Below are 24,041 nucleotides of genomic sequence, written 5' to 3'. Positions count from 1 at the left end.
GGGAAAACCTTCCAGGTTTGCTTCACCTGTCGGCGTGTGTTTGCGAAATCGACACATTAAACTGTACCCAATTTAAAAATGTTACAATTCCTTCTACACGCGTTGTGTGGTTTGTTGCAGAGATTGAGGTTATTGTGCAAAAATACTATTTTCTCAGATCCTGCGGGTAAGTTTGCAGCGTCTCTATATATTATTACAGGGAAACAACTACCCATTATTTTTGAGCTTCGCCAATTGCCTTGACTTTGAGGTGCTGGGAACTGCTGTCTCCACAAATACCTTGTCTGGAGCAGGGAACTGCAGGTGGTTCACATCCAGGGGTGTGATCAAGGGGACGGTGTGAAAATTCTCATCGCTACAAGCTTGTTGTTTGCTGTTCTTCTCGTTCACGTTACTCCCCAGTTTCACCATTATTCACGACGTTATTTGTTCTGCCTTTTTCCCAAACAAAAAACTGCTAGAAAAAANGAGGGAAACGATGTTTTTTTNGGCACAGCACAGAACAAAACAGAGCATTTTTTACACAGAAGAAACATTTTTGTCCATTTAATCTTACACTCTATGAATTGAATAAGAACGATATCATTCCTCTTTTCAGACCAGGATTTACCAGGAACGAGGTTGGAATACTAATGTATTCCTGTATGTTCAAATCTGTGACAAATCTCTCAAAGCGATTTAATTATAACAAAAAACGCCATCTGGTTACCTAAACATTATAATTTTGCCATCACTGTCACAGTAACAATTTGTTTTGTGTCAATGACACAAAAAATAGGTCTTTAACCCACGAATAAAGACAGAGCGTCAATATTATCCACACAGAAATCAGAAATACTGTATGTGCATTTTGAAGATTAATACAGTAGAAATGGAGAGTATAACAACGCTTTGTTCGATCCTTAGCACCCCTGGAAGGTTTATTATGTTAAAGCAGAGACATTAGATGAAAGAAAGAGACATTTCTATTCCTTTCGTGTCACGTAGACTGCACTGTTATGCAGTGCAGTTATCCTTCCATGACCATTTCACGTTAACATTTCTTATCTCCTCTGAAGAATTATCAAGGAATATGGGTCCAAATAGGATGGATAAGAGAGAAGATGCGCAGGGGGTGAAAGCATATGCACCTCCCACTCTTGCAAAGTAAGAAAACGCCACATAAAGTCGGTGTTCACAAGCCATTGTCTATGTCCTTGATGTCAGTCTGTGTTTGCACTGCACTGCACACAGAAAATCCTCATCTCCAATTTGGGACAGAGAATTTCACAATCAAACACTCTCACACACATAATAAAAGACTACCCTTCTGCAATACGTTAACTCTTAGCAACCGTGCAATATTTTGACATTTAATATTAGAAAGGAGATGACAAGGAGGGAGGAAACTATTATACTTTGAAACTGGTGAGGCTTGTTTAAGAATAAAAGCTCTCGACTACACAAAGAGTAATTTTAAATGGTGGGGGACGAGGGAAAGATTCCTTCGAAGGTTTACTTACAGAATAGGTGGTAATACCTTGACGAGAAAAGCACCTCAATCACAAGATGGCGTTGGGTGAAGGGAGGCTTTTGCAGTACAACCTAAGCAGAGAGCGCTCCTGCCGCAGACTGAGCAGGTTTGGTGCTGGAAGTGAAAGCTCCTTTGCGATGCGGGACACTGTCATCCAACCCAGTCCTTCCTTCACTGCTTTCCTCTATGCATTGCACTGTACAAACATCGCCGCCTACAGCATTTGCTAACTAAACTTCTAGTGCTCTCTTGTCTACAACAGTTCTACACCGTTTTATTTTCCTATTTGCACACAAAAAAAGTTGCAATAAATGATATATTGCAATATATTTCCGGTATACATTTTTTTTAAATTCTTAAATTTATCATATTGATAACATAAATATTATTCCCTTTGAGGCCCGATGGTGTTGATAATGTATGTATGTATATATGCGTTGAAAATTGTAAGCAAATAAACATAAAAAATGAGATATTGAAGATAACGTGGAAAATTAACTAAATAATGAATGGAATAAAATGAATGGTAAATAAAACTGGATTTCCTTCCGCTACAAGATTCTTTAAAAAGAGAACCCGCATCGAACCACCATCCACCCCCTTGCACTTGAAATCTCTTTGTAGCATGAGTTAGTTCAAAATGAACCAGTGTTATATTGTCTAACATATACAATGGGAACTGCCTAGTTTGCTAACCTGAAAACCTGATGCATAACGCATTAAATGGAGACGGGTTCCTGTCCCTAATGAGTTTTAAGACATTGAGTGGTTTATTTTCGTGGCTTAAACCCACCAGTCTTTTGTTATTTGTGCTTTTGAATCCACGTGTTAATTGCTGGACATTACATTACATGTTTTACCATTGAAAAGAAGCACAATGCAGTTCACTCCTATAGTTTTCTGGGAAACTATATTTCAGTAAACTGCAGGTTCTTTGGTGAGAAAAGGGTACCATTTTCCAGTCGTGTTGAACGTCAGACATCCAACCATTGTCTCCTTGCGAGCTCTTAAGTCATGCCAATGTAGTTAGCCCCTGACTTTCAGAATATTCAATAATGGGCAAATATACTGTGTATATCTTAAGCAAAATGGACGGTGTGGGATAAACCCCAATCTCTCAATAGGCGTGTTTGCCAAGGAAATTGTTTGGCACAAGATCAAGTTGGTACCATATCTGCGTCTGCAATTCACACCTGACCATTTGTACTGAGAAACCAACTGGCAATGTTTGCTGACTATTTGAACCTGAGCAACATGCTAGCTAATAAAGAGTACTTTAAGTCAGTCCCAAATATTCTGCTTGACACGCTTCATTCTGCACTGAAACCTTGGAAAATAATTCCTTTTTAAGTTGACGTCTTCTGGAGGAAGTTTATCGCCAAGTATCGCCCACAAAATATACAATAAATTCACTTGATAGTATATTCTGCAAAACACTCAAGATGTCTCAACAAAGTGATAAGGCATTTTATGTAAGGATTAAATTAATTCAAATAGCCACAGTACAGTGCACAAGAATGTTGTGATATGTGACTGTCCATTTAGTTTTGATAATATGAAGAAGTCAGCTATAGGCAGAAAATTGGGTTATTCTCACTGTTTAACTGATTTATGACACAAAATAGTGTCAATACAAAGTGTTAGTGGAGTACAAATAAAAATTGGGAAAACATTAAAAACAATTATAATTTGTAATAGGAGCTCCAACAATAGCAATATTTCTGAAATACTGGGTAAAGAACAGACAGCAGCCCAGGAAAAGTGCCATGAATGAATTCTGCATTAAGTTAGAGAGGGATATAGTTAATTCAGAGGCAAGTATTCTGAATTTAAATAGGGCTAATTTTGTAGGTATGGGGAAAGATTTAGGTAAAATAGACTGGAGAATAGGATTAAGAGGTAAAAATGTAGACCAACAGTGGCAAATATTTAAGGATCTATGCAAAATTCTTAGAGGTTGTATATTCCCTTGCGGAATAAGAGTACCACAGGGAAAGCAATTCATCCGTGGCTAACCAGAGCAGTTAGGGAAAGCATCAAATTAAAAGAAAAGGAGGCTTATAAAACTGTCAAGAAAAGCGGCAAATCTGAAGATTGGGAGAGTTTTAGAAACCAGCAAAATAAAACTAAAAAACTCATTAAGAGCGAGAAAAAGGAGTATGAGGGTAAGCTCGCTAGAAACATTAAGTCTGATTGTAAAAGTTTTTACAAATATATTAAGAGGAATAGGCTAGTGAGGGTAAATGTAGGTCCACTTCAGTCAGAGACAGGAGAAGTTGTAATGGGGGACAAGGACAAGGCCAGTTAGTCTCACATCAGTGATAGGAACAAGTTTAGAATCATTGATTAAGGATGTGGTAGTGCGGTATTTAGGGGAGCACAATATAATTAGGCCAAGTCAACATGGCTTTACAAAAGGGAAGTCATGTTTGACAAATCTCATAGAGTTTTTTGAGGACATTTCCAGTAAACTAGATAAGGGTGAATCAGTGGATGCGGTCTATTTGGACGTCCAGAAGGCATTCAATAAGGTGGCGCATAAAAGGTTAGTCCAAAAGATAAGAGCCCATGGAATTGGGGGGAGCATATTAACGTGGATTGTGGAATGGTTAACGGGTAGGAAACAAAGAGTAGGGATAAACGGGTCCTTTTCAGATTGGCGGGATGTGACGAGTGGAGTGCCACAACGATCAGTCCTTGGGCCTCAGCTATTTACTATCTGCATCAATGATCTAGATGAGGACATCGAAGCTAATATATCTAAATTGGCGAATGACACAAAACAAGGAGGAAGTGCCAACACAGAGGACGACATTAAAAAAATGCAGTGAGACAGATAGGTTAGGTGATTGGGCAGGTAGGTGGCAGATGAAGTATAATGTAGGGAAGTGTGAAGTCATCCACCTAGGCAGCAAAAACAGAAGAGCGGGTTATTTTTTAGAAGGGGAGAGATTAGAATGTGTTAGCGTCCAGAGGGACTTGGGTGTCCTTGTACACCAATCACAGAAAGTTAGTCTGCAGGTGCAGCAAGGAATAAGGAAGACGAACGGTATGTTAGCATTCATTATGAAAGGATTAGAGTATAAGAGTAGGGAAGTCTTGCTGCAACTGCATAGAGCCCTGGTGAGACCTACCCTAAGTCCAGTTTTGGCCTCATTTAAGGAAGGACGTACTTGCCTTGGAGGGGGTGCAGTGTAGATTTACTAGGTTAGTACCAGGGATGAGTTACGAGGATAGGCTGACCAATTTGGGCCCCTATTCTCTAGAATATAGAAGAATTAGAGGGGATCTTATAGAAACCTATAAGATCATCAAAGGGCATGATAGAGTAGATAGTGGGAGATTGTTTCCCCTGGTTGGAGAAACTAAAACCAGGGGTCACAACCTTAAAATCAGAGGCAGCCCTTTCGCACTGAGTCGAGGAAGAACTTCTTCACTCAAAGGGTGGTGAATGTATGGAACTCACTACCCCAAAGCGCTGTTGACACTCAGTCCTTCAACATATTCAAGACTGAGATAGATAGATTTCTTATTGCAAAAGGGATTAATGGATATGGGGATAAGGCAGGGTCAGGTTATTAACTGGAGTTAGATTAGAAGATCAGCCATGATTGAATGGCGGAGCAGGCTCGAAAGGTTGAATAGCCTACTCCTGCTCCTACATGTTATGTTTATAGAAAAGAGCAACATTTGACAAAAAAGATTTAGTGGGATCTCTGTGACTCTCCCTATTGTTGGTGCTGGCCTATGCTGTACCTATTATACATGTTGAAGATGCTGAATGAGAAAGACTGTCAAATCTCAGACCAATTAACTTACGTCCAGTTTACTGCCGTAAAGCCCAAGTTGTATATTATATTCTGCATTTTCATTGGTCAAGGGCTAAGAAGACATCTGTGCATGTACAACTAAGTATATAAGAGCACTCGCTTTGCAAGTGAGAGACCCGAGTTCAATTCCAGGCAGGGCGAAACCTTGGGCAAGTTTTCTTACTCCACACACCCAATAATAATCCCTCCAAAAACCCAAAACAATAATAAATTGGTCATTTTCAATCTACGACTGTTTGTGGGACATTGCTGTGCGCAATTGGCTGCCGCGTTCGCCCACAAATATACAATCAATTCATTTTACAGTGTATTCTGTGAAGCGCTTTGGGACGTCCTCCCGACGTGAAAAGCGCTATATCAATTTCAAGGATTATTATTATTAAGTATGTGTACAGAACTAGATTTAACAGGCAAAATGCCAGTCAATTGTTTTAATTTTAATGGAGCCAGTTTTAATACCTTTATAAAATGGTCCCTTAAAAACTCTTGAGAATCTATTTTTGAGTGATGACCAAAGCAATTTACACTCCTTGCGTTCCTGGTAAAGGTACAAGTGGGTTTGACAGGATGGCTCCATCAAAAATCACTTTGTGATCACACAACCCAAATCTGATTTACACAATTTGATGCATTGATTGGGTGCAAATTAACTAGTATTAACTAAGATGCAGAAGACAATTTCATATCAGTATATATTATACCTAGATGAAATGACCATTAATTAGTTTAACATTATATGATCTTAAGTATTTTTTATTGACAGTGAGAAATATAGTGACTTCAATTACATTGATATGCATTACAACAACAACAACAAGATTCCATTTATAGAGCGCCTTTCACGTCGGGAGGACGTCCCAAGGCGCATTACATCTTTCAAAATAAAATTAAGAAATTGAACTCACTGGATTCAATATATAATTGTAAATTTTTTGATTCAAATCAGAACTCTCAAATATTAACTGTAAATACAATTCTTCAATTCAAATCCATTTCAAGGATTTATAATAAATTAACTGCAAATATAAATATTACACAATAATAATCAAATGAATTGTATGCAAAATATGACAATTGTAACTTTAACAAATAATCCTAAAATTTATATCCCGAGTCTAACAGCTTGAAGCGATCTTTGAGGATTCTTAAAATCCTACACCCATCCAAAAAGAGTTGCATCCTAAAATAAAAACACAGAATAAAGTTACCTCTATGGAATATGACAATCTTAAAAAATATGTAACCAATATTAAAAAAAGACTATGGGAGTAAAAGTCATCAGTTCCAAGCTGTCAAAACTCAACGGCACTTATGTATAAGTTTCATAATCAGTAATGAAACTACATTTATGTACATTATAAAATTGATTCACTGTTCAAAATTCAAGCTATTTTGAAATGTTACTGAAGACTCAGCACATATCAAAATATCATAAAAGTACAAAAAAAAGTTTGCAATACCATCTTTTTAGATTTATTGCCAAATCAACGTAAATCTTAAGAGAATTTTTTTAATAAACATATAGGTGAACACAAAAACATCCATCAGTCCTTAAACAAGGTCCCTTTTCCCAATTTGTCCACAGTATTTTTAATGGGACATTCAAGCAATTAATTATTTGTTTTATATATTGACCCATTTCCTTTATCTGCCTTTATCTATTGTTAAGCACAAACACTTTCCCAAAGGCCACAATCACAATGGATTGTGGCCCTTGGGGGAGGTTTGTGTCAGCTACTCTCGGGAGTGTTATAACATGCTGTACTAAGGAATGGGAGGATGTCAGTGCACAACTGAGATTTTCCACAGAATGAGCTCCTGATTTTAGCCATGTTATCATGGCTGGTTACCAAAGAGAGACCAGATACTTTCCCACAGGAGAAACAAAGTAAAAGACCAATTATTTTATTGATATCCTTTCAATTGCTTTGGGGAACTTGCTCCTCCTGTTCTGGGGCTTCCTAGTTAACTGTGTGAATTGCTTTGAGATGTGCTTCTTACTTGAAAGATGTTGTATAAATGTAAATGCTCGTTGGAACAATAAGTTCATAAAATACATACGAACGTTCCAGTAGATCCATTCTCTTTCGCTGATATTTCTTCCTCTTCTGTAACTATAATAAAACATTACAGCAACATATAAATAATATTGATACGATCACAAGATCACAAGAGCAGTTCAGATGAGGAAGCTCAGTTGATCTTATCCATCCATCATACACATTCCAACATTCTCCACTCCACTCGGGGAGCGGCGGCAGGACAGCGCGGGGAGGAGCCCAGGCCTACTGACCAGGTACTTAAACTCGACGCCGGAGCGAGTTCAGCCCCGGGGGGGGGGGGGGGGGGGGAGGGAGGTGTGGGAGCGGAGCGGGGAAACTGCGACGTCATAGATTAGTTTTCAGGTGCGTGCGCACGCGCAAAAAAAAAAAAAAACCCTCTGCGCCCCCCCCCACCCCAGGGCTCACATCAGAGCCCACTATGGTCCTGTTGCGTTCGCTGCCCCAATCTACGGGATAATGCCATCCACCTGACCGCTCGCTCCCGGTCCCCGCGTGCGCACTATGGCTGCCGCTTTGACCCTCACCCCCTCACCCCCTCCCTCCCCCCCCCCTCCTCTCTCCCCCCAAACCCTCCCCCCTCTGCATCTCTCCCGCTCTCTCCTCCTCTCTCTCCGTCCCTCTCGTCTTCTATCCCCACTTGACCCTCCCACAACCTCCCTCTGCTCCAGCCTGGGAATCCTCCGCCGGGCTCACCGCGGCACTCGGCGTTGGCTGTCCAGCAGCAGCCACACCGACTGCCCCATTCCCCACCACACTCGCCACCCACCCCGGACACAGACCCGGGGAGTCAACCTCTCCTCCCTCATCCCCATTCCCCCCACCCCTGCCTCACAACCTGGACCCCCTCCCCTCCCACACACCCTTCTGTCAACCGCTCCCTCCACATCGGACTGCAAAATGTCCGCTCCCTCTGCAACAAGGCCCTGGTCATCAACGATCTCATCCTTGATGAGAACGTTGATATCATGGCCTTAACAGAAACCTGGCTCACCCCAGGCGACACCTTCCCCCTCACGGAGGCCACGCCACCCGGCTACACCTCCCACCACATCCCCCGCCCCAACCGCCGTGGCGGTGGTGTTGCCCTTATCTCAAGGACACCACTTGCCCTATCCCCCTACTCCACTGGCTCTTTCCCCTCCTTTGAGCACCTCACCCTCTCCCACCCCTCATTCCTCTCCCTTAAAATCCTCCTCCTCTACCGGCCCCCTAAAACCTCTCCCACCTTCATCTCTGACATTTCAACACTCCTCACATCTCTTTGCCTCTCCTCTGATCGCCTCATCATCCTGGGCGACTTTAACCTACACTTCACCCCCTCCTGCTCCATCTCCACAGACTTCTCTTCCCTGCTCTCCTCACTCAACCTCTCCTTACACATAAACTCCCCCACTCACAGTCACGGCCACCCACTCGATTTGGTGATCACCCGGGGCCTCAGTGTCTCGGATGTCACTATTACCGACAAGGCCATCTCTGACCACTACTTCATCTCCTTCACCACCTCCACCCCCCTCCCCACCTCCACCAGACCCACCACCATCTTCTACCGCCCTTGGAAGAAGTTACCCCCACAATCCCTAACCGATGCCTTGGAGTCCTCTGAACTCCTCTCCCTCTGGCCTTCAACCCTCACCGACCCCTCTTCTCCTCTCTCCCTCCTCCACAATACCCTCTCCTCCACACTCGATACTCTTGCCCCCATCACTTCCCGCACTGTCTCCTACTCCCGCTCCTCCCCCTGGTACACCACCCACCTCCGCTCACTGAAAAGCCAGGTGCGGGCTGCTGAACGCACCTGTGCCAAATCTGGCCTAACGGTCCACCGACAAATCTGGCTGGACCTCCTCAAAATTTACCGCTCCACTCTAGCCTCGGCCAAGTCGTCCTTCTACTCCAGGATAATCCTGGAGGCGAAGAACAACCCCAGGCTACTGTTTTCCACCACAACCCGACTCCTCCGTCCCCCCCGCCACCCCGCGCAGGTCATCTCCTCCAACCTTCACTGCGAGGAGATGCTGGATTTCCTTGAATCCAAGATCAAGGGAATCCGCTCCGCGGTCACTTCCCCTCCAACTTCCACCCACCACCCACCCCTTCCCTCCCACACTCCGACTCCTACCCATCCTCCCCTACACACCTTCGTACCCGTTTCCCCACCCTCTGTCACTGAACTCATCCTATCCCTAAAACCAACCACCTGCTCCCTTGACCCCATCCCCACTCCACTCCTTATCTCCCAGCTCCACTTTCTTGCCCCACATATCACTGACATCATCAACCTGTCCCTCTCCTCTGGCTCTGTCCCCATTCCATTAAAAACTGCCATCATCACGCCCACCCTGAAAAAACCCTCCCTTGATGCGTCGCAGCTATCAAGCTACCGGCCCATCTCCAACCTCCCCTTTCTCTCCAAGGTCTTGGAAAGAGTTGTCGCCTCCCAACTGCGCTCTTTCCTTTCCACCCATTCTCTTTTCGAACCCCTTCAGTCAGGTTTCCGTGCTGCCCATAGCACAGAAACTGCCCTGGTCAAGGTCACCAATGATATCCTGACCATCTGTGACCAGGGCTCCCTCTGTCTCCTCGTCCTCCTCGACCTATCGGCAGCATTCGATACGGTCGACCACGCTATCCTACTCCACCGCTTGTCCTCCCACCTCAACCTTCAAGGCACTGTCCTTGAATGGTTTAGGTCGTACCTTTCTCACCGTCTTCACTTTGTCTCGACGAATGGCTTCTCCTCCACCCCCCGTACTGTCTCATGTGGTGTCCCTCAGGGCTCTGTCCTCGGTCCCCTCCTCTTCACCCTCTATATGCTCCCCCTTGGTGACATCATCCGCAGACATGGAGTTAACTTCCACATGTATGCGGATGACACCCAACTCTACCTTTCCTCCTCTACTCTCAACTCCACGACCACCGATGTCCTGACAGCTGCCTGTCCGACATCGAGTCCTGGACGAGAGACAACTTTCTTCAGCTCAACGTGCGAAAAACCGAGGCCCTCCTGATTGGCTCACGTCAGCGCCTCCGCACCTCAGGCGCTGACACCATCAGCATCCAAGGCTGCACTCTCCACCTCTCAAAGCCAGTCAGGAACCTCGGCGTTTTGTTCGACCCTGAGCTGTCCTTTCTCCCTCACATCCGCACCACAACTGGCACCGCCTTCCATCACCTCCGGAACATCGCCAGACTACGGCATTACCTCACCCCTCACGCTGCTGAAACCCTGGTTCACGCCTTTGTCACCTCAAGGCTGGACTATGGGAACTCTCTCCTCGCCGGCCTTCCCGCCACCTCCCTCCACAAGCTGCAGGTCATTCAGAACTCTGCAGCTCGTGTACTGTCCCGCACCAGGCTTCGCGACCACATCACTCCCACCCTCGCTCGCCTCCACTGGCTCCCCATCCCCCAGAGGATTGATTTCAAGATCCTCATCCTCACCTACAAGGCCATTCACGGCCTTGCTCCCTCCTACCTCTCCAACCTACTATCCCCCTACCTACCTGCCCGTACCCTCCGTTCCTCTGGCTCCGGTCTGCTCCACGTCCCCCGCCCCAACCGCCCTACCATCGGTGGTCGGGCCTTCAGCCTCTCAGCCCCAGGCTCTGGAACTCCATCCCCCAGTGCCTTCGCCGCTTCCTCCCTTTCCTCCTTCAAGGCCGGTCTCAAAACCTTTCTCTTTGACCGTGCCTTCAGCTCCCCTCTCGACTCTCTTCCCCCTCCTCGCTCCCTCCCTTCCCTCCCCTCACCCTGACCATTTCCCCCCTCCTTGCTCCCTCCCTTCCCTCACCCTGACCATTTCCCCCCTCCTCGCTCCCTCCCTTCCCTCCCCTCACCCTGACCAGTTCCCCCCTCCTCGCTCCCTCCCTTCCCTCCCCTCACCCTGACCATTTCCCCCCTGCTCGGGTCATGACCCAACTGTGCAGCGCCTTGGGACGTCCTCCTGACGTGAAAGGCGCTTTATAAATGGAATCTTGTTGTTGTTGTTATAGCATAAAGCTTTTTCTCAACCAACCTTTCCAGTAGCCCATTCATCCTTAATTACTTTCTGTGTAATCTAGTATCTGTATTGAAATTGTTGTTTGCAACCTTGAATCTGTCTTCTTGTTCTATTTCATTTGCATATCTGAAAGTATTGTTCTAGATTTAATTTCTCAATCCACTTAGAATTTTATATACCTCTAAGTTGTCTCTTTTCAAGGCTGAAGAAGCTTAACTAATCTAATCATTGCTTAATCATAGCCTCGGCCAATAGAAAAGTGTGGCCGCATTTTTTCCGTGGGATTTGCTCGAAAGAACACCCTTTCCTACAAACATGCTATTAAATGTAGTTTCAGGCCCGCAGGCCTTTTGCTGCTTACCTGACCTCACTGTGAGTGGGGTGGCTCCAGGCACGCATGTGCAGCGCAAGCAGGAAATGGGCTTCACTCAGAGGCCCGCTGGTGTGATTGTTTGTGTCCCTGTGTGTGTGTTTGTGTGAGTGTCTCTCTCTTTATGCGTTTATGTGAGTGTATATATGTGTGTATCTACGTGTTTGTCTCTATGTGAGTGCTTCTCTTTCTGTGTTTGTATCTATGTGTCTCTCTCTCTATATATGTTTGTGAGTGTCTGCGTAAGTGTGTCTCTCTCTGTATGTTTTTCCTTTCCAAGATCCTGGAACGAGACGTTGCTTCCCAGCTTTGTTCCTTCCTCTCCAGTCACTCACTTCACGATCCCCTCCAAATGGGTTTCCGTGCCACCCACAGCACAGAAACAGCTTTGGTCAATCTGCGACCAGGTATCCCTCTGAATCCTCGTCCTCCTTGACCATTCTTTCCTCTTCAACCACCTTTCTTCTCACCTCAACCTACATGGTTCTGTCCTTGACTGGTTCAGATCCAACTTCTCACACCGCCTTCACTTCATCTCCACAACGGCTTCTCCTCTAGCTCCCGCAACTCTCGTGCAGAGTTCCTCAGGGCTCTGTCCTTCGTCCCCTCTTTTTCAATATCTATATACTCCTCTTGGTGACATCATCCACAGACATGGGGTCAATTTCCACATGTATGCAGATGATACCCAACTCTATCTCTCTGCTTACAGTCAGGAACCTTAGTGGCTTGTTTGACCTTCAACTATCCTTTCTACCCTACATCGGTGCCATGTCCAGCTGTGCCTTCCCCCACCTCCACAATATCGCCCAGCTCCACCACTGTTTCACACCGCAGGCTGCTGAGACCCTCATACATGTATTCATAAAATCCAAGCTCGATTACGCAAACTCCCTGCTGGTCGACCTCCCCAACTCCTCACTCCCATAGATCATCCAGAACCCTGCAGTCCGTGTCCTCTCCCGCACCAAGCTCTGCGACCCTATCACCCCCATCCTCGCCCAACTCCACTGGCTTTCCATCACGCAGAGGATACAGTTCAAGATCCTAGTCCTCACTTTCAAATGCTCAGCGGTCTCTGGCCTGCTCCACATCCCCCACCAGCCCCATCATTGGCAGGACTTCTGCCATTCTTCCCCCACCCTCTGGAATCCCACCCTCGCCCTCTTCCTTGCCTGATTCAAGATCAAGACCCTCTTCTTCGACCGGGCCTTCGGTCACCCTCCTTCGTCCTCTGCCCTCCACACGCCCCGATCCCCAGCTCAGGTCTGAAACACTGATTGTCCAGTGCCTTGGACATCCTCCTGACATGAAAGGCGCTATACAAATGTAATTTTGTTGTTCATGAGTGCCTGTGTGAGCATTTCTCTTTCCTCTATATGTATTTGTGAATGTCTATCTCTCGTCTGTATGAGTGTTTTTGAGTGTGTCTCTCACCTCTCTATGTGTGTATACGTCCTGGGTCTATGAGTGCATGGATCTCTCTCTGAGAATGTGTGTGTCTCTGTGTCTGACTCTCTCTCTGGGTGCAGTGTTGGACCCTGAGAGGCAGGAGGTGGGGAGAGCGGGGGGGAGTGGGATTGAATAGCTCTTTTCAAAGAGCTGGCACAGACACGATGGGCTGAATGGTCTCCTTCTGTGCTCTATAAATCTATGATCCTGTAGCCTCGCTAGTGTCCCTGCCCCCAAAAAAGGCCACAAAGTTTATTAAAGAAGCAATCAATAATTTTTTTTTGCAACAATCTAATATGTATTTTTCCTCACGCTTAGTTTTTATTAATAAAGTGAAAAAATGTAGGTTGGCAGTAAAATAGCCCCTGCAATTTTCTGTCAAAAGCCCCCACAAATTTCCCAATTAGGAGCAGGAGTGGGCCATTCGGCCCCTCGAGCCTGCCCCGCCATTTGATAAGACCATGGCTGATCTTCTGACCTAACTCTAATTACCTGCTCTATCCCCTAATCCCTCTTTTTTTAAAAAAATCTATCAGTCTCAGCCTTGAAGATGTTCAAGGACTGAGCATCTACAGCCTTCTGGGGTAGTGAATTCCATAAGTTCACTACCCTCTGAGTGAAGAAACCAGGAGTCACAGTCTTAAAATTAAGGGTCAGCCTTTTAGAACAGAGTTGAAATTTCCTCAACTCTGTTCTAAAAGGATGACCCTTAATTTTAAGACTGTGACCCCTGGTTATAGATTCTCCTACCAGGGGAAACAGACCCTCAATGTCTACTTTATCAGCCCTTTAAGAATCTTATGTTTCAATAAGATCTCCCCTAATTCTTCTGCAATTCCCGGCAAATATTTCTGCACTTTTCTGTTGACCCAGATAATAGCTCATTCCTCTAAAAGTAGTGCCAAGATAGATCCTTGATGTTGTGGTAGCCAGAATTCTACGCAGTACTCTTGGAGCAGCCTGAGCAGTCTCAGTCTCTTTGCCATGACGTTTGAGAATCTGAAATCAATTGACTTGGAAATATAACCCAGCATCCTGTTTGTAAAGGCTTAGAAAACTGGAATTGATTTTAAAAGTTTCTAATTTCAATAAAGTACTATCTGCTAAGTCAAGACTGTTACTAAATACTTTTTCCTCAGTAAAGTGAATTGCCAAATGTTTTGATACAGACCTTTAGTATTTTTGTGACCATTGCTCAGAAATCGTCTTCTGAGTTTTTGATTCTCATTGAGCATTTTGGATATTACTCTAAAAACCTCATGTTTCTTGGCAGGCTATATTAAAAAGAATTTGAAAGATCACTTGGATTTGTTAAAACATATATTTCAAATAATAATCATCTAATCCTTTCTGCACAAGAATAATTCTTGAACACGGATTACAATATTCTAATACATGTTTAAGAGTAGTGATAATGGGGGACTTCAATTATCCTAACGAACTGGCAAAATAACAATGTAAAGGGCAAGGATGGGGAAGATTCATGAAATGTGTGCAGGATAACTTTCTGGATCATTATGTTTCCAGTCCAATGGGGAAGAAAGCAGTGCCGGATCTAGTTCTGGAGAATGAAGTGGGGCAAGTGGAGCAGGTTTCAGTAGGAGAGCATCTGGACAACAGTGATCATGGCATCATTAAGTTTAGAGAATTTATGGAAAGGGACAAGGTGCAATCAAAGGTGAAGATACTCAACTGGAAGAGGGCTAATTTCAATGAGTTAAAAAGGGACCCAGCTAAAGTGGATTGGAAAGAAAGATCGACAGGTAAAACAGCTAACAATCAATGGGAAGCCTTCAAGGAAGAGATATGTTTATCAACATATAAAGATTAAAAGGTTTGTCAAAGGTAGGGTGGGTCCAATTAGGGACCAAAGAGGAAATCTTTTTGTAGCGGCAAAGGGCATGGCTGACGTACTGAATGAGTACTTTGCATCTGTCTTCACAAAAGAGGATGCAGCCAATGCCAGTTTCGGGAGGGTAGAGAAATTGGATAAGAATAAGATAAGAATAGGATAAAGATAAGAATAAACCGAGAGGAGGTACTAAAAAGATTGTTGGTGCTCAAGGTAGATAAATCACCCAGTCCAGATGGGATGCATCCTAGATTACTGAGGGAAGTAAGAGTGGAAATAATGGAGGCTCTGACCATAATCTTTCAATCCTCCTTGGGCAGCGGGGTGGTGCCAGAATACTGGGGGGTTGCAAATGTTACTCCCCTGTACAAAAAAGGGCAGAAACATAAACCTGGGAACTACAAGCCAGTCAGCCTAACCTCAGTAGTGGGGAAATTTCTAGAGACTGTAATAAATTTTCACTTAGAAAAATAGGGGTTAATAAATAACAGCCAACACGGATTTGTTCAAGCAAATCATGTCTAACAAACCTGATAAGAGGTTTTTGATTAAGTAATGAAAAGATGGATGAAGGTAATAATAATCTTTGCATTTGATATAGCGCTTTTCACATCTTCTAGACGTCCCAAAGCGCTTCACAGAATATACTGTAAAGTGAATTGACTGTATATTTGTGGGCGAACGCAGCAGCCAATTGCACACAGCAATGTCCCACAAACAGTTGTAGATTGAAAATGACCAATTTATTATTGCTTTTGTTTTTGGAGGGATTATTATTAGGCTCTGTGTGGAGTAAGGAAACTTGCCCAAGGTTTCGCCCTCTGCCTGGAATTGAACTCAGGTCTCTCACTTGCAAAGCGAGTGCTCTAACCACTGAGCTACAGGACTCCACAGGTAGTGCAATTGATTGGCTCCCGTCAGCGCCTCCTCACCTCAGGCGCTGACAGTATCACCATCCATGGTTTCACACTCCACCTTGCTAAGCCAGTCTGGAACCTTGGAGTCTCGTTTGATCCTCAACTATCCTTTGTGCCCCACATCTACACCATGACCCGCTCTGCCTTCCCCCACCTATGCAACGCCGCCGGACTCCCAACACTGTCTCACACTGCAGGCTGCCGAAACCCTCATACGTGCCTTCATTACATCGAGGCTCGACTATGCAAACTCACTGCTTGTCAGCCTTCCCAACACCTCCTTCCACAGAGTGGCAGATCATCCAGAACTCCGCAGCCTATATACTCTCCCATACTAGGCTCCGTGGCCTTATCAACCCCATCCTTGCCCAACTCCACTGGCTTCCCATCACACAGAGGATACAGTTCAAGATCTTGGCCCTCACCTTCAAAGCTCTCCACAGTCTTGCTCCCCCGTACCTCTCCAACCTACTAACCCCCTACCACTCTGTTCACTCCCTCCGCTTAGCGGGCTCTGGCCTGCTTCATGTCCCCCGCCTTGCTCACCCCACCATTGGCTGGCGGCCTTTCCGCCACTCTGCACCCACCCACTGGAACTCCATCTCGTAGTCCCTCTGTCTCACCCCCTCCCTCGCCACCTTCAAGACCCTCCTCTTCAACTGTGCTTCCGATCTCCCTACTTCCCCCCCTGCCCTCCACCCTCCCCCACCCCAACTCAGGTTCATAACTGTCTGTCCAGCGCTTTGGGACGTCCTCTCAACATGAAAGGCGTTATACTAATGTAATTTTGTTGTTGTTGATGTAGTTTATACGGATTTTCAAAAGGCGTTTGATAAAGTGCCACATAAGAGACTTGTAAGCAAAACAGAATCCCACGATATTAACGGGACAGAGGCAGCGGATACAGAACTGACTGGGAGACAGAAAGCAGAGTTGTGGTGAACAGTTGTTTTTCTGACTGGAGGGAAGTGTGCAGTGGTGTCCCCCAGGGGTCAGTATTGGGACCACTGCTGTTTTTGATCTATATAAATGACCTGGACTTGGGTATAGGGAGTACAATTTCCAAGTTGCAGATGATACTAAGCTAGGAAAAGTAGTAAACAATGAGGAGGATAGTAGCAGACTGCAAGGGAACATAGACAGACTGGTAAAATAGGCAGACACGTGGCAGATGAAGTTTAATATGGAGAAATGTAAAGTGATGCATTTTGGGAGGATGACGAGAGACAATATAATAATCCTTGCATTTGATACAGCACTTTTCACATCTTCTCGACGTCAAAGTGCTTCACAGAATATACTGTAAAGTGAATTGACTGAATATTTGTGGGCGAAACGCAGCAGCCAATATCGCACAGCAGTGTCCCACAAACAGTTGTGGATTGAAAATGACCAATTTATTGTTTTGTTTTTTGGAGGGATTATTATTAGGCGTGTGGAGTAAGGAAACTTACACCAAGGTTTTGCCATGTCTGGAATTGAACTCAAGTCTCACGCTTGCAAAGCAAGTGTTCTAACCACTGAGCTACAAGACTCCACAATATAAGCTAGATACTAGGCTTTATAAATATGCTACGGGATACAAGGCTTTATAAGTAGGGAGCATAGAATACCAAAGTCAGGAAGCTATGATAAACCTTTGTAAAACACTGGATAAACCTCAGCTAGAGTGCTGTGTTCAGTTTTGCGCCCCACACTTTAAGAAGGATGCTAAGGCATTGGAAAGGTGCAAAGGAGATTTACAAGGATGGTACCAGAAATGAGGGACTTCAGTTATGAAGAGGCTAGAGAAGCTAGGGTTATTCTCCTTGTAGTAGAGAAGGTTAAGAGGAGACTTAATAGAAGTTTTCAAAATTATGAGGGGATCAGTGCCTTTGGGTAGTGCTGTTGATGTAGTTTATATGGATTTTGAAAAGGCATTTGATAAAGTGCCACCAAAAGACTTGTAAGCAAAATAGAAGCAGGTGGATCACCTCCAGAACATCGCCAGACTATGGCACTACCTCACCCCTCACGCTGCTGAAACTCTGGTCCACGCCTTTATCACCACAAGGCTGGACTATGGGAACTCTCTCCTCGCCGGCCTTCCCGGCACCTCCCTCCACACTGCAGGTCATTCAGAACTCTGCAGCTCGTGCACTGTCCCGCACCAGACTTCACGACCAAATCACTCCCACCCTCGCTCGCCTCCACCGGCTCCCCATCCCCCAGAGGATCAAATTCAAAATCCTCATCCTCACCTACAAGGCCATTCACGGCCTTGCTCCCTCCTACCTCTCCGACCTACTATCCCCCTACCTACCTGCCCGTACCCTCCGTTCCTCTGGCTCCGGTCTGCTCCATATCCCCCGCCCCAACCGCCCTACCATCGGTGGCCGGGCCTTCAGCCTCTCAGCCCCGAGACTCTGGAACTCCATCCCCCAGTGCCTTCGCCGCCTCCTCCCTTTCCTCCTTCAAGGCCGGTCTCAAGACCTTTCTCTTTGACCGTGCCTTCAGCTCCCCTCTCGACTCTCTACCCCCTCCTCGCTCCCTCCCTTCCCTCCCCTCACCCTGACCATTTCCCCCCTGCTCGGGTCCTGACCCAACTGTACAGCACCTTGGGACGTCCTCCCGACTTGAAAGGCGCTCAATAAATGGAATCTTGTTGTTGTTGTTGGATAGGTAACCTGAGTACACTGATTTAAATAGTTGTTAAAAAAACAGAGGGGAGGTGAGGAGAAATGTTTTCACACAGCGAGTTATTCGGATCTGGAATGCGTCACCTGATAGGGTGGTGGAAGCCGATTTGATAACAACTTTTAAGAGAGAAGCAGGGTCTATGGGGACAGAGCAGGGGTGTGGGAATGAATTGGATAGCTCTTTTCAAAGAGCAGGCAAAGAAAGACACGCTGGTCCAAATGGCCTCCTTCTGTGCTGTATAATTCTATGATTCTAATGCAAGGGCTTTGAGATTGCAAGAGTGGTGGAGCAGATTTCTACATAAACTTAATAATCATAATCCTTGCATTTGATATAGCACATTATCACGTCGTCAAGATGTCTCAAAACACTTTACAGGATATACTCTGAAGTGGATTGACTGTGTGTTTTGTGGGTGAAATGCATATCATGTTTTTGTGTAAATCAGCTGTACCAAAATATAGAAAAAATAAATACTCCATAATCATTTCACAGGATACTTGTACATGGGATATTTAATCATCTAGTAAACAAATGCCAATACATACCATGTCAGGCTTCTGTTTTTCAGCAACACTTTTCACAGGTAAGGGAAATTTAAAGACATCAGCATTTTCTGCAATGCATATAAATATATTATACATTAGCAACTAGGCTTTTGAAATATGATACTGTCTGTCTAAAATTAAGCAGAGATTATTATACTTTGTGTTCTGAATAAAACAAAATGAAGAATATTTAAGTTGGCTTGATTTGTTTATCATTCTACAAAGGCTATCACAGACACGGGAAGGCACTGAGGAGATTTGGAATGATACCAGAGATGAGAAGCTAGAATTGATATTTGAAATTATAATTATATTTTAATTATATATTATATTTTAATTTTAATTATATAAATTATAATATATTTGAAAGTTATAATTGAAATGTTGGGACTGTTTATAGAGATTAATTTGATGGAGCAAGTTTAAAATTACAGCACAAATAGTTTTGATAGGGTAGCTGAAAGGAGCCTATTTTGACATTAATAAGAGGGCATCAATTCAGAAATATCATAAGAATACTCTGGATTCTTGCTGTTAGGACAATGGGAAAAACTCCCTTCTCTCTTCAAAAAATGTCATGGGATCTTTTAACATCCACATAAACAGGCAGTCAGGACCTCGGTTTAACGTCTCATCCAAAGAACGGCACTTCCAACAATACAATGCTTCCCTGTAATATATGCAGCATCAGCCTGGATTGTGAATCCAAAGTCCCAATGTGGGACGAACCCACAACTTTATGACTGATAAGGCACAATACCAAATGCAAGGATTATAATAACATAATTATTAAAAATCATACCGTTGTTTTGAAGCAATTTTCTGGTGTCCACCTGTGCTGGTGGAGACTTTTGAATTGTAAGTTTGGGAGAGATGAAGGAGCTCTTCTTTGTGCGATTGCCAACTCTCAGCCCTGTTCTCTCTGTTTCTCCGCCAGAACTCGCACTTGGCCTTTTCGACGCCAGCGGATTCCTCTCCTCTACAGCCCGGTCCCCAAACCTGAGCACGGCGCCCGATGAGTGTTTGCCGAAGCGGTTGACGTAGACAGCGCTGAGCGCTTTCTTCTTGGTGGCCTTCACCATCGTGGCGGCTTCTGCCTTTTGCGCCATTTAAAATTATTTTGTGCTGACTTGGGGTTAGGAGAATCGAAAACCTAATCTCTCGCGCTGTCTCAGATGAAATACGTACTCTCTGCAGAACCGGGTAGTAGTTATAGGATCGCTAACTAGTAATTAAACAATTAAAAGCTGAATATCTCCCAGAAAGGCAACTACTTGGTCAAGAAGTGCCACGCGCCACGATCTGGCAGTCCGCAGCCCTCCATCTTTCCCGCCCAAACCCCGCGCTGCCATTGGTGAGTGTCAGGTCCCACGTGACCTCACCCGCGCCTCCGCCCCAGCGCGGCCGTCACGTGTTGGCTCGTGCTGGGTTTGAAGAAGGCGCGGGTGCAATGGCCGGTTGCTGTCGGCGTTATGTGGCCCAGATTGGGCTACTTTGGACGGGTTTCAGGCCAAATTGGGCGAATTTTGTTATACCACAGAAAAAAACTCGGATGTCTTTGGGCGGATGCCTGATTTTGGTGAGTTAAATTCTGCGAGGCTTTAGGCCTCCAGCCGCTGGGGGGCGACCTGGACCGGGAGCTGGAGTATTTTGTGTCCACTCTGGAGCTCTCTGGTTTCCTTGTCTGTTGTTTTGATCCAATCCTGGTCGCCCGGTGTCGTTTAAAACAACGGCGGGAAGTGAAGGAATCCCAATCCGGAGGCCCGGTCGCTGTTTGTGTGGATGCGAATTCAGGTCCAAAGCGTTGGCATTGTAATCTGGTAAGTGATTTTTTTGAGGTATTTTCATTGTTGCTTCTTAACACAATAAACCGGTCTCTTTTACAGTCGGAGCTGTGTTCGCCATTACGTTTGTTTCAAAGCATTCAAACAAATAAAACACATAGAAATAATAACCTCCTCCAAAGGTGTACCTGTCGGCCTGGCGCACGTGGTATTACTCTTTTTTTCCCCCAAATGTTGTGAATTGTGTTCTCTAACTGCAGAATGTTCGGGGGATTGTGAAACTTCGCTTAACAACATAGTTTATAGTTTTGATGAAGGGGAATTGCTTTAAATATTAACTCTTTTCTTAGATGCTGTTGACGGAGGGGGTTCATTCTGGTGCTTTACAGTGACTACCAAGGAATGTCAGCACAACTATTCATGGCCTACAGAACTCCAACCCCTCCCCTCTGCCCCCTCCCGGCTCTCCCCTCCCCCACTAGTTTAGCCCAAACAAAACTATTTTATAAAATATGTTTTTTTCCCAGAGGTCGAAGTGAGATGGCGGTGAGAATCTTTGTGGAAAAAGAAAATGACCTATTGAGCACCCATAAAATAAGCCGTCCAAAACTGCTTACTTCTTCCTGTAAGTAACTTTGATAGTATTAATCTGTTAGTTGACAAAAAACTAAAGGATATATTTGATTTGCAAGGCATTCAGCATTTTTTTTCTAAATGCAAGATATCCTGATCAAGACCACTCTTTACTTCTCTATTTAAGACATTAATTTGTACTGGATTGCAATTCTATATGTACCACGTGATCTGGTGGCCTGTTGTCCATCCAAATGAAAATTCTTTGTATGTGGAGTTTGCTCTAATTGAATTCAAACTTTGTGTAAAAATAAGTTAATTCTCTTGCTGCCATAATGTAACTTTTTTTAATATTTCAGCTCCTATCTTCTCAGAGAGATCTGTTCCACAGACTCCACAGCCCAATAAAGTGTTAAATGCTACTCCTGGCTTAAAGCAGTCTGCAAGGAAAGCTCTCGGCGACTTGAATTGTCCAGTGCGCGTGTCCACCAAAGCAAATGCCTCACAGAAAAATAAAACTATACACAAAGAGAAGAATAACTCATCGATCTTAAAAGCAGCCAAGGTATTTAAACTTAATTTTATACATAATTGGAGGACTTGAAATGACTTGTCCAGATCTAACAACTACTAGAAAGTTGAGAATTTTTTTCCTTTGATGTTTAGGTATGATTTCATCACTTCCCATTTCCTGTATTAGATGATTTTATAATGATAATCCAAGCACCTCATCACTACTGAGATAGTGTATCTCAGAATACACTATAAAGTGATTGGGCTATTTTGTGGGTGAAACGCGGTAGCCAATTGCACACTAACAGCCATTGAATAAGTTAACATTACTTTTTAAGGGATTATTACCCCTGGAAATGCGATCTGTTAATTGACTAACAACCAGGTTCCTACTTATCGCTAGGTGAACAGTTGATAAAATTGTAAACAACAACAAGATTAATAGTGCCTTTCACATTGGGAGTACGTCCCAAGGCACGGGGGAGGGAAAGGGTCGGGTCACCGATGGCATGGTTGAAGAGGATTTTAACATTGCTGTTCCATTTCTTCAGGGCTTGTCTTTTAGATTGACCGATGTAGTTGAATGAATGTTCAGTCCATTATCACATCAGGGTCAATTTCATGTACTATTTCAGAGCTGATATAATTTCTAATTGTATACTTCTAGCCCACAGAAATGGTGATCTCAGATGTATCACATATTCCTATTGAGATGTCTGAAGACTATCCTGAAATGGAAATCTTCATCCCTTACAATCCCCTCGGTAAGGTTGTTTTTTTAAAAAAGGAAAAGCAAGCCTATGGGTTGCAGGCCTAAACCAATGTATGATCACAATAGATCGGAAAACTATATTTGGAGATGCTTCAATAACCTTGTAATGTGGTAAACCAATATTAAGTACTGGCACCGAGTAAGTGATATATTCTAATATGAACCTTAAACTTGAAGGGATGTTTTAGGGAAAGTGGTGAGTTATTGGGTTACAACACATGATTCTATATGGACTGCATTGATGTTCTTAACTATATGGTCCTCATGTGGACACTTTGAGCAGGGACAGTGCAGTTTTTCTTCTGGAAAGTTTCTATAGCTTGTCTTGGTACTTTCTCTGCACCTTAAAAGAGAAGCATTAATCCATCTGTACAATGGGACACTCCTTGTACACTGTTTTTTTTCTTCCTGTCCCCATCACTAACAGCTTTCATTTCCTCTCGAGAAACGACAAGTTGAAACCTTCATGCTTAAGTATTTCTCTGAAAATTTGCAGAATTTGAAAATGTTAATGTACCCGAAGAACATCAGCTGGATTCCGCCTGCCTGGCAGGATTACCACTCTCTCTGCTTGAGAAAGAAGGGGAGCTAATAAATAACTTGCTAAACAAAATCACTTCACCTATGGAATGGCCTTCTCTTCCACAGGAATTCAGTAAGTAATTAAAATTATTTTGTGCTTTTCTGCACCTCTAGAGGGGAAAGGTGCCATCTTATCTTTGTTTAATTGGTTTCAGATTTTTTGGACTGGGACATGAATCCTGATTTATCCAATGGATTGACTGTGGAATTACCATCAATGGATTTTGAATTCTGAAGATGTTGCTTCAGATTTTTGTTTTATCCCATCTTTGTGAAATAGCTAGTGATTGTAGTCTTGATTTATTAATTGCACTAAATTTGGATTTACTATTTGTTCTTAATGCTTGTACAAACTTTTAATAAAGGATTGTTTGTGAATATAAAGTATTGTAGCATTTTTTTAAAAATCCCTGGGATGTGTGGGTACTAGAAGATATGGGCCAGACTTAGACTGGAAGGGGTTGTCTTCCATCTATCAAGTAGCAATACCTAATTAGTGAATTGAGTTGCATTAGCAGAACTAGCCATTCGTCAAGAACACCTCAGTGTGCTTTGCCTGTAGCTTTCATGGAGGAAGCAAACTAGATGGA

General features: G+C 44.1%; 3 protein-coding genes across 8 annotated transcripts in view; 1 reads left to right on the top strand and 2 right to left on the bottom strand.

The window, feature by feature from the left end:
• Nucleotides 1–1,635, bottom strand: part of nsg2 (neuronal vesicle trafficking associated 2) — a 34,131-nt gene extending 32,496 nt beyond the window's left edge. The window contains exons 1-2 of one of the 3 annotated variants that reach the window (XM_007906640.2): nt 1,503–1,635; nt 280–457 (exon numbers count right to left, since the gene is read on the bottom strand). In XM_007906640.2, the coding sequence (XP_007904831.1) occupies nt 280–411 (132 nt within the window). In that variant the 5' untranslated portion in view covers nt 412–457; nt 1,503–1,635. The remainder of the gene's footprint in view (nt 1–279; nt 458–1,502) is intronic. The other 2 variants (XM_007906639.2, XM_007906641.2) reach the window with 2 other exon arrangements.
• Nucleotides 1,636–6,087: 4,452 nt separating this feature from the next.
• LOC103187230 lies at nt 6,088–20,578 on the bottom strand. Of its 4 annotated transcripts, none has more exons than XM_007906637.2 (5): nt 20,030–20,578; nt 19,228–19,295; nt 14,403–14,505; nt 7,405–7,457; nt 6,088–6,523 (listed from the first exon to the last, which is right to left on the bottom strand). In XM_007906637.2, exons 1-5 carry the CDS (start codon nt 20,334–20,336, stop codon nt 6,497–6,499), a joined length of 558 nt encoding a protein of 185 aa, XP_007904828.2. In that variant the 5' UTR covers nt 20,337–20,578; the 3' UTR covers nt 6,088–6,496. The 4 variants fall into 4 exon arrangements, with proteins under 4 accessions (XP_007904828.2, XP_042195908.1, XP_007904829.2 ...); XM_042339974.1 differs by having other exon boundaries at nt 7,409–7,457; XM_007906638.2 differs by lacking the exon at nt 14,403–14,505.
• Nucleotides 20,579–20,870: 292 nt separating this feature from the next.
• On the top strand, nt 20,871–23,827 carry pttg1 (PTTG1 regulator of sister chromatid separation, securin). The gene is made up of 6 exons (XM_007906635.2): nt 20,871–21,047; nt 21,539–21,636; nt 21,944–22,149; nt 22,765–22,861; nt 23,366–23,524; nt 23,607–23,827. The coding sequence occupies exons 2-6, from the start codon at nt 21,552–21,554 to the stop codon at nt 23,684–23,686; spliced, it is 627 nt and encodes a 208-aa protein (XP_007904826.1). The 5' UTR covers nt 20,871–21,047; nt 21,539–21,551; the 3' UTR covers nt 23,687–23,827.
• The last annotated feature ends 214 nt before the right edge of the window (nt 23,828–24,041 follow it).

The sequence above is a fragment of the Callorhinchus milii genome, unplaced genomic scaffold, assembly GCF_018977255.1.
Source record: "Callorhinchus milii isolate IMCB2004 unplaced genomic scaffold, IMCB_Cmil_1.0 Scaffold13, whole genome shotgun sequence".
NCBI classification, from domain to species: domain Eukaryota; kingdom Metazoa; phylum Chordata; class Chondrichthyes; order Chimaeriformes; family Callorhinchidae; genus Callorhinchus; species Callorhinchus milii.
Note: the sequence above shows the minus strand (reverse complement) of the source record. Positions and strands in the feature narration are given on the sequence as shown.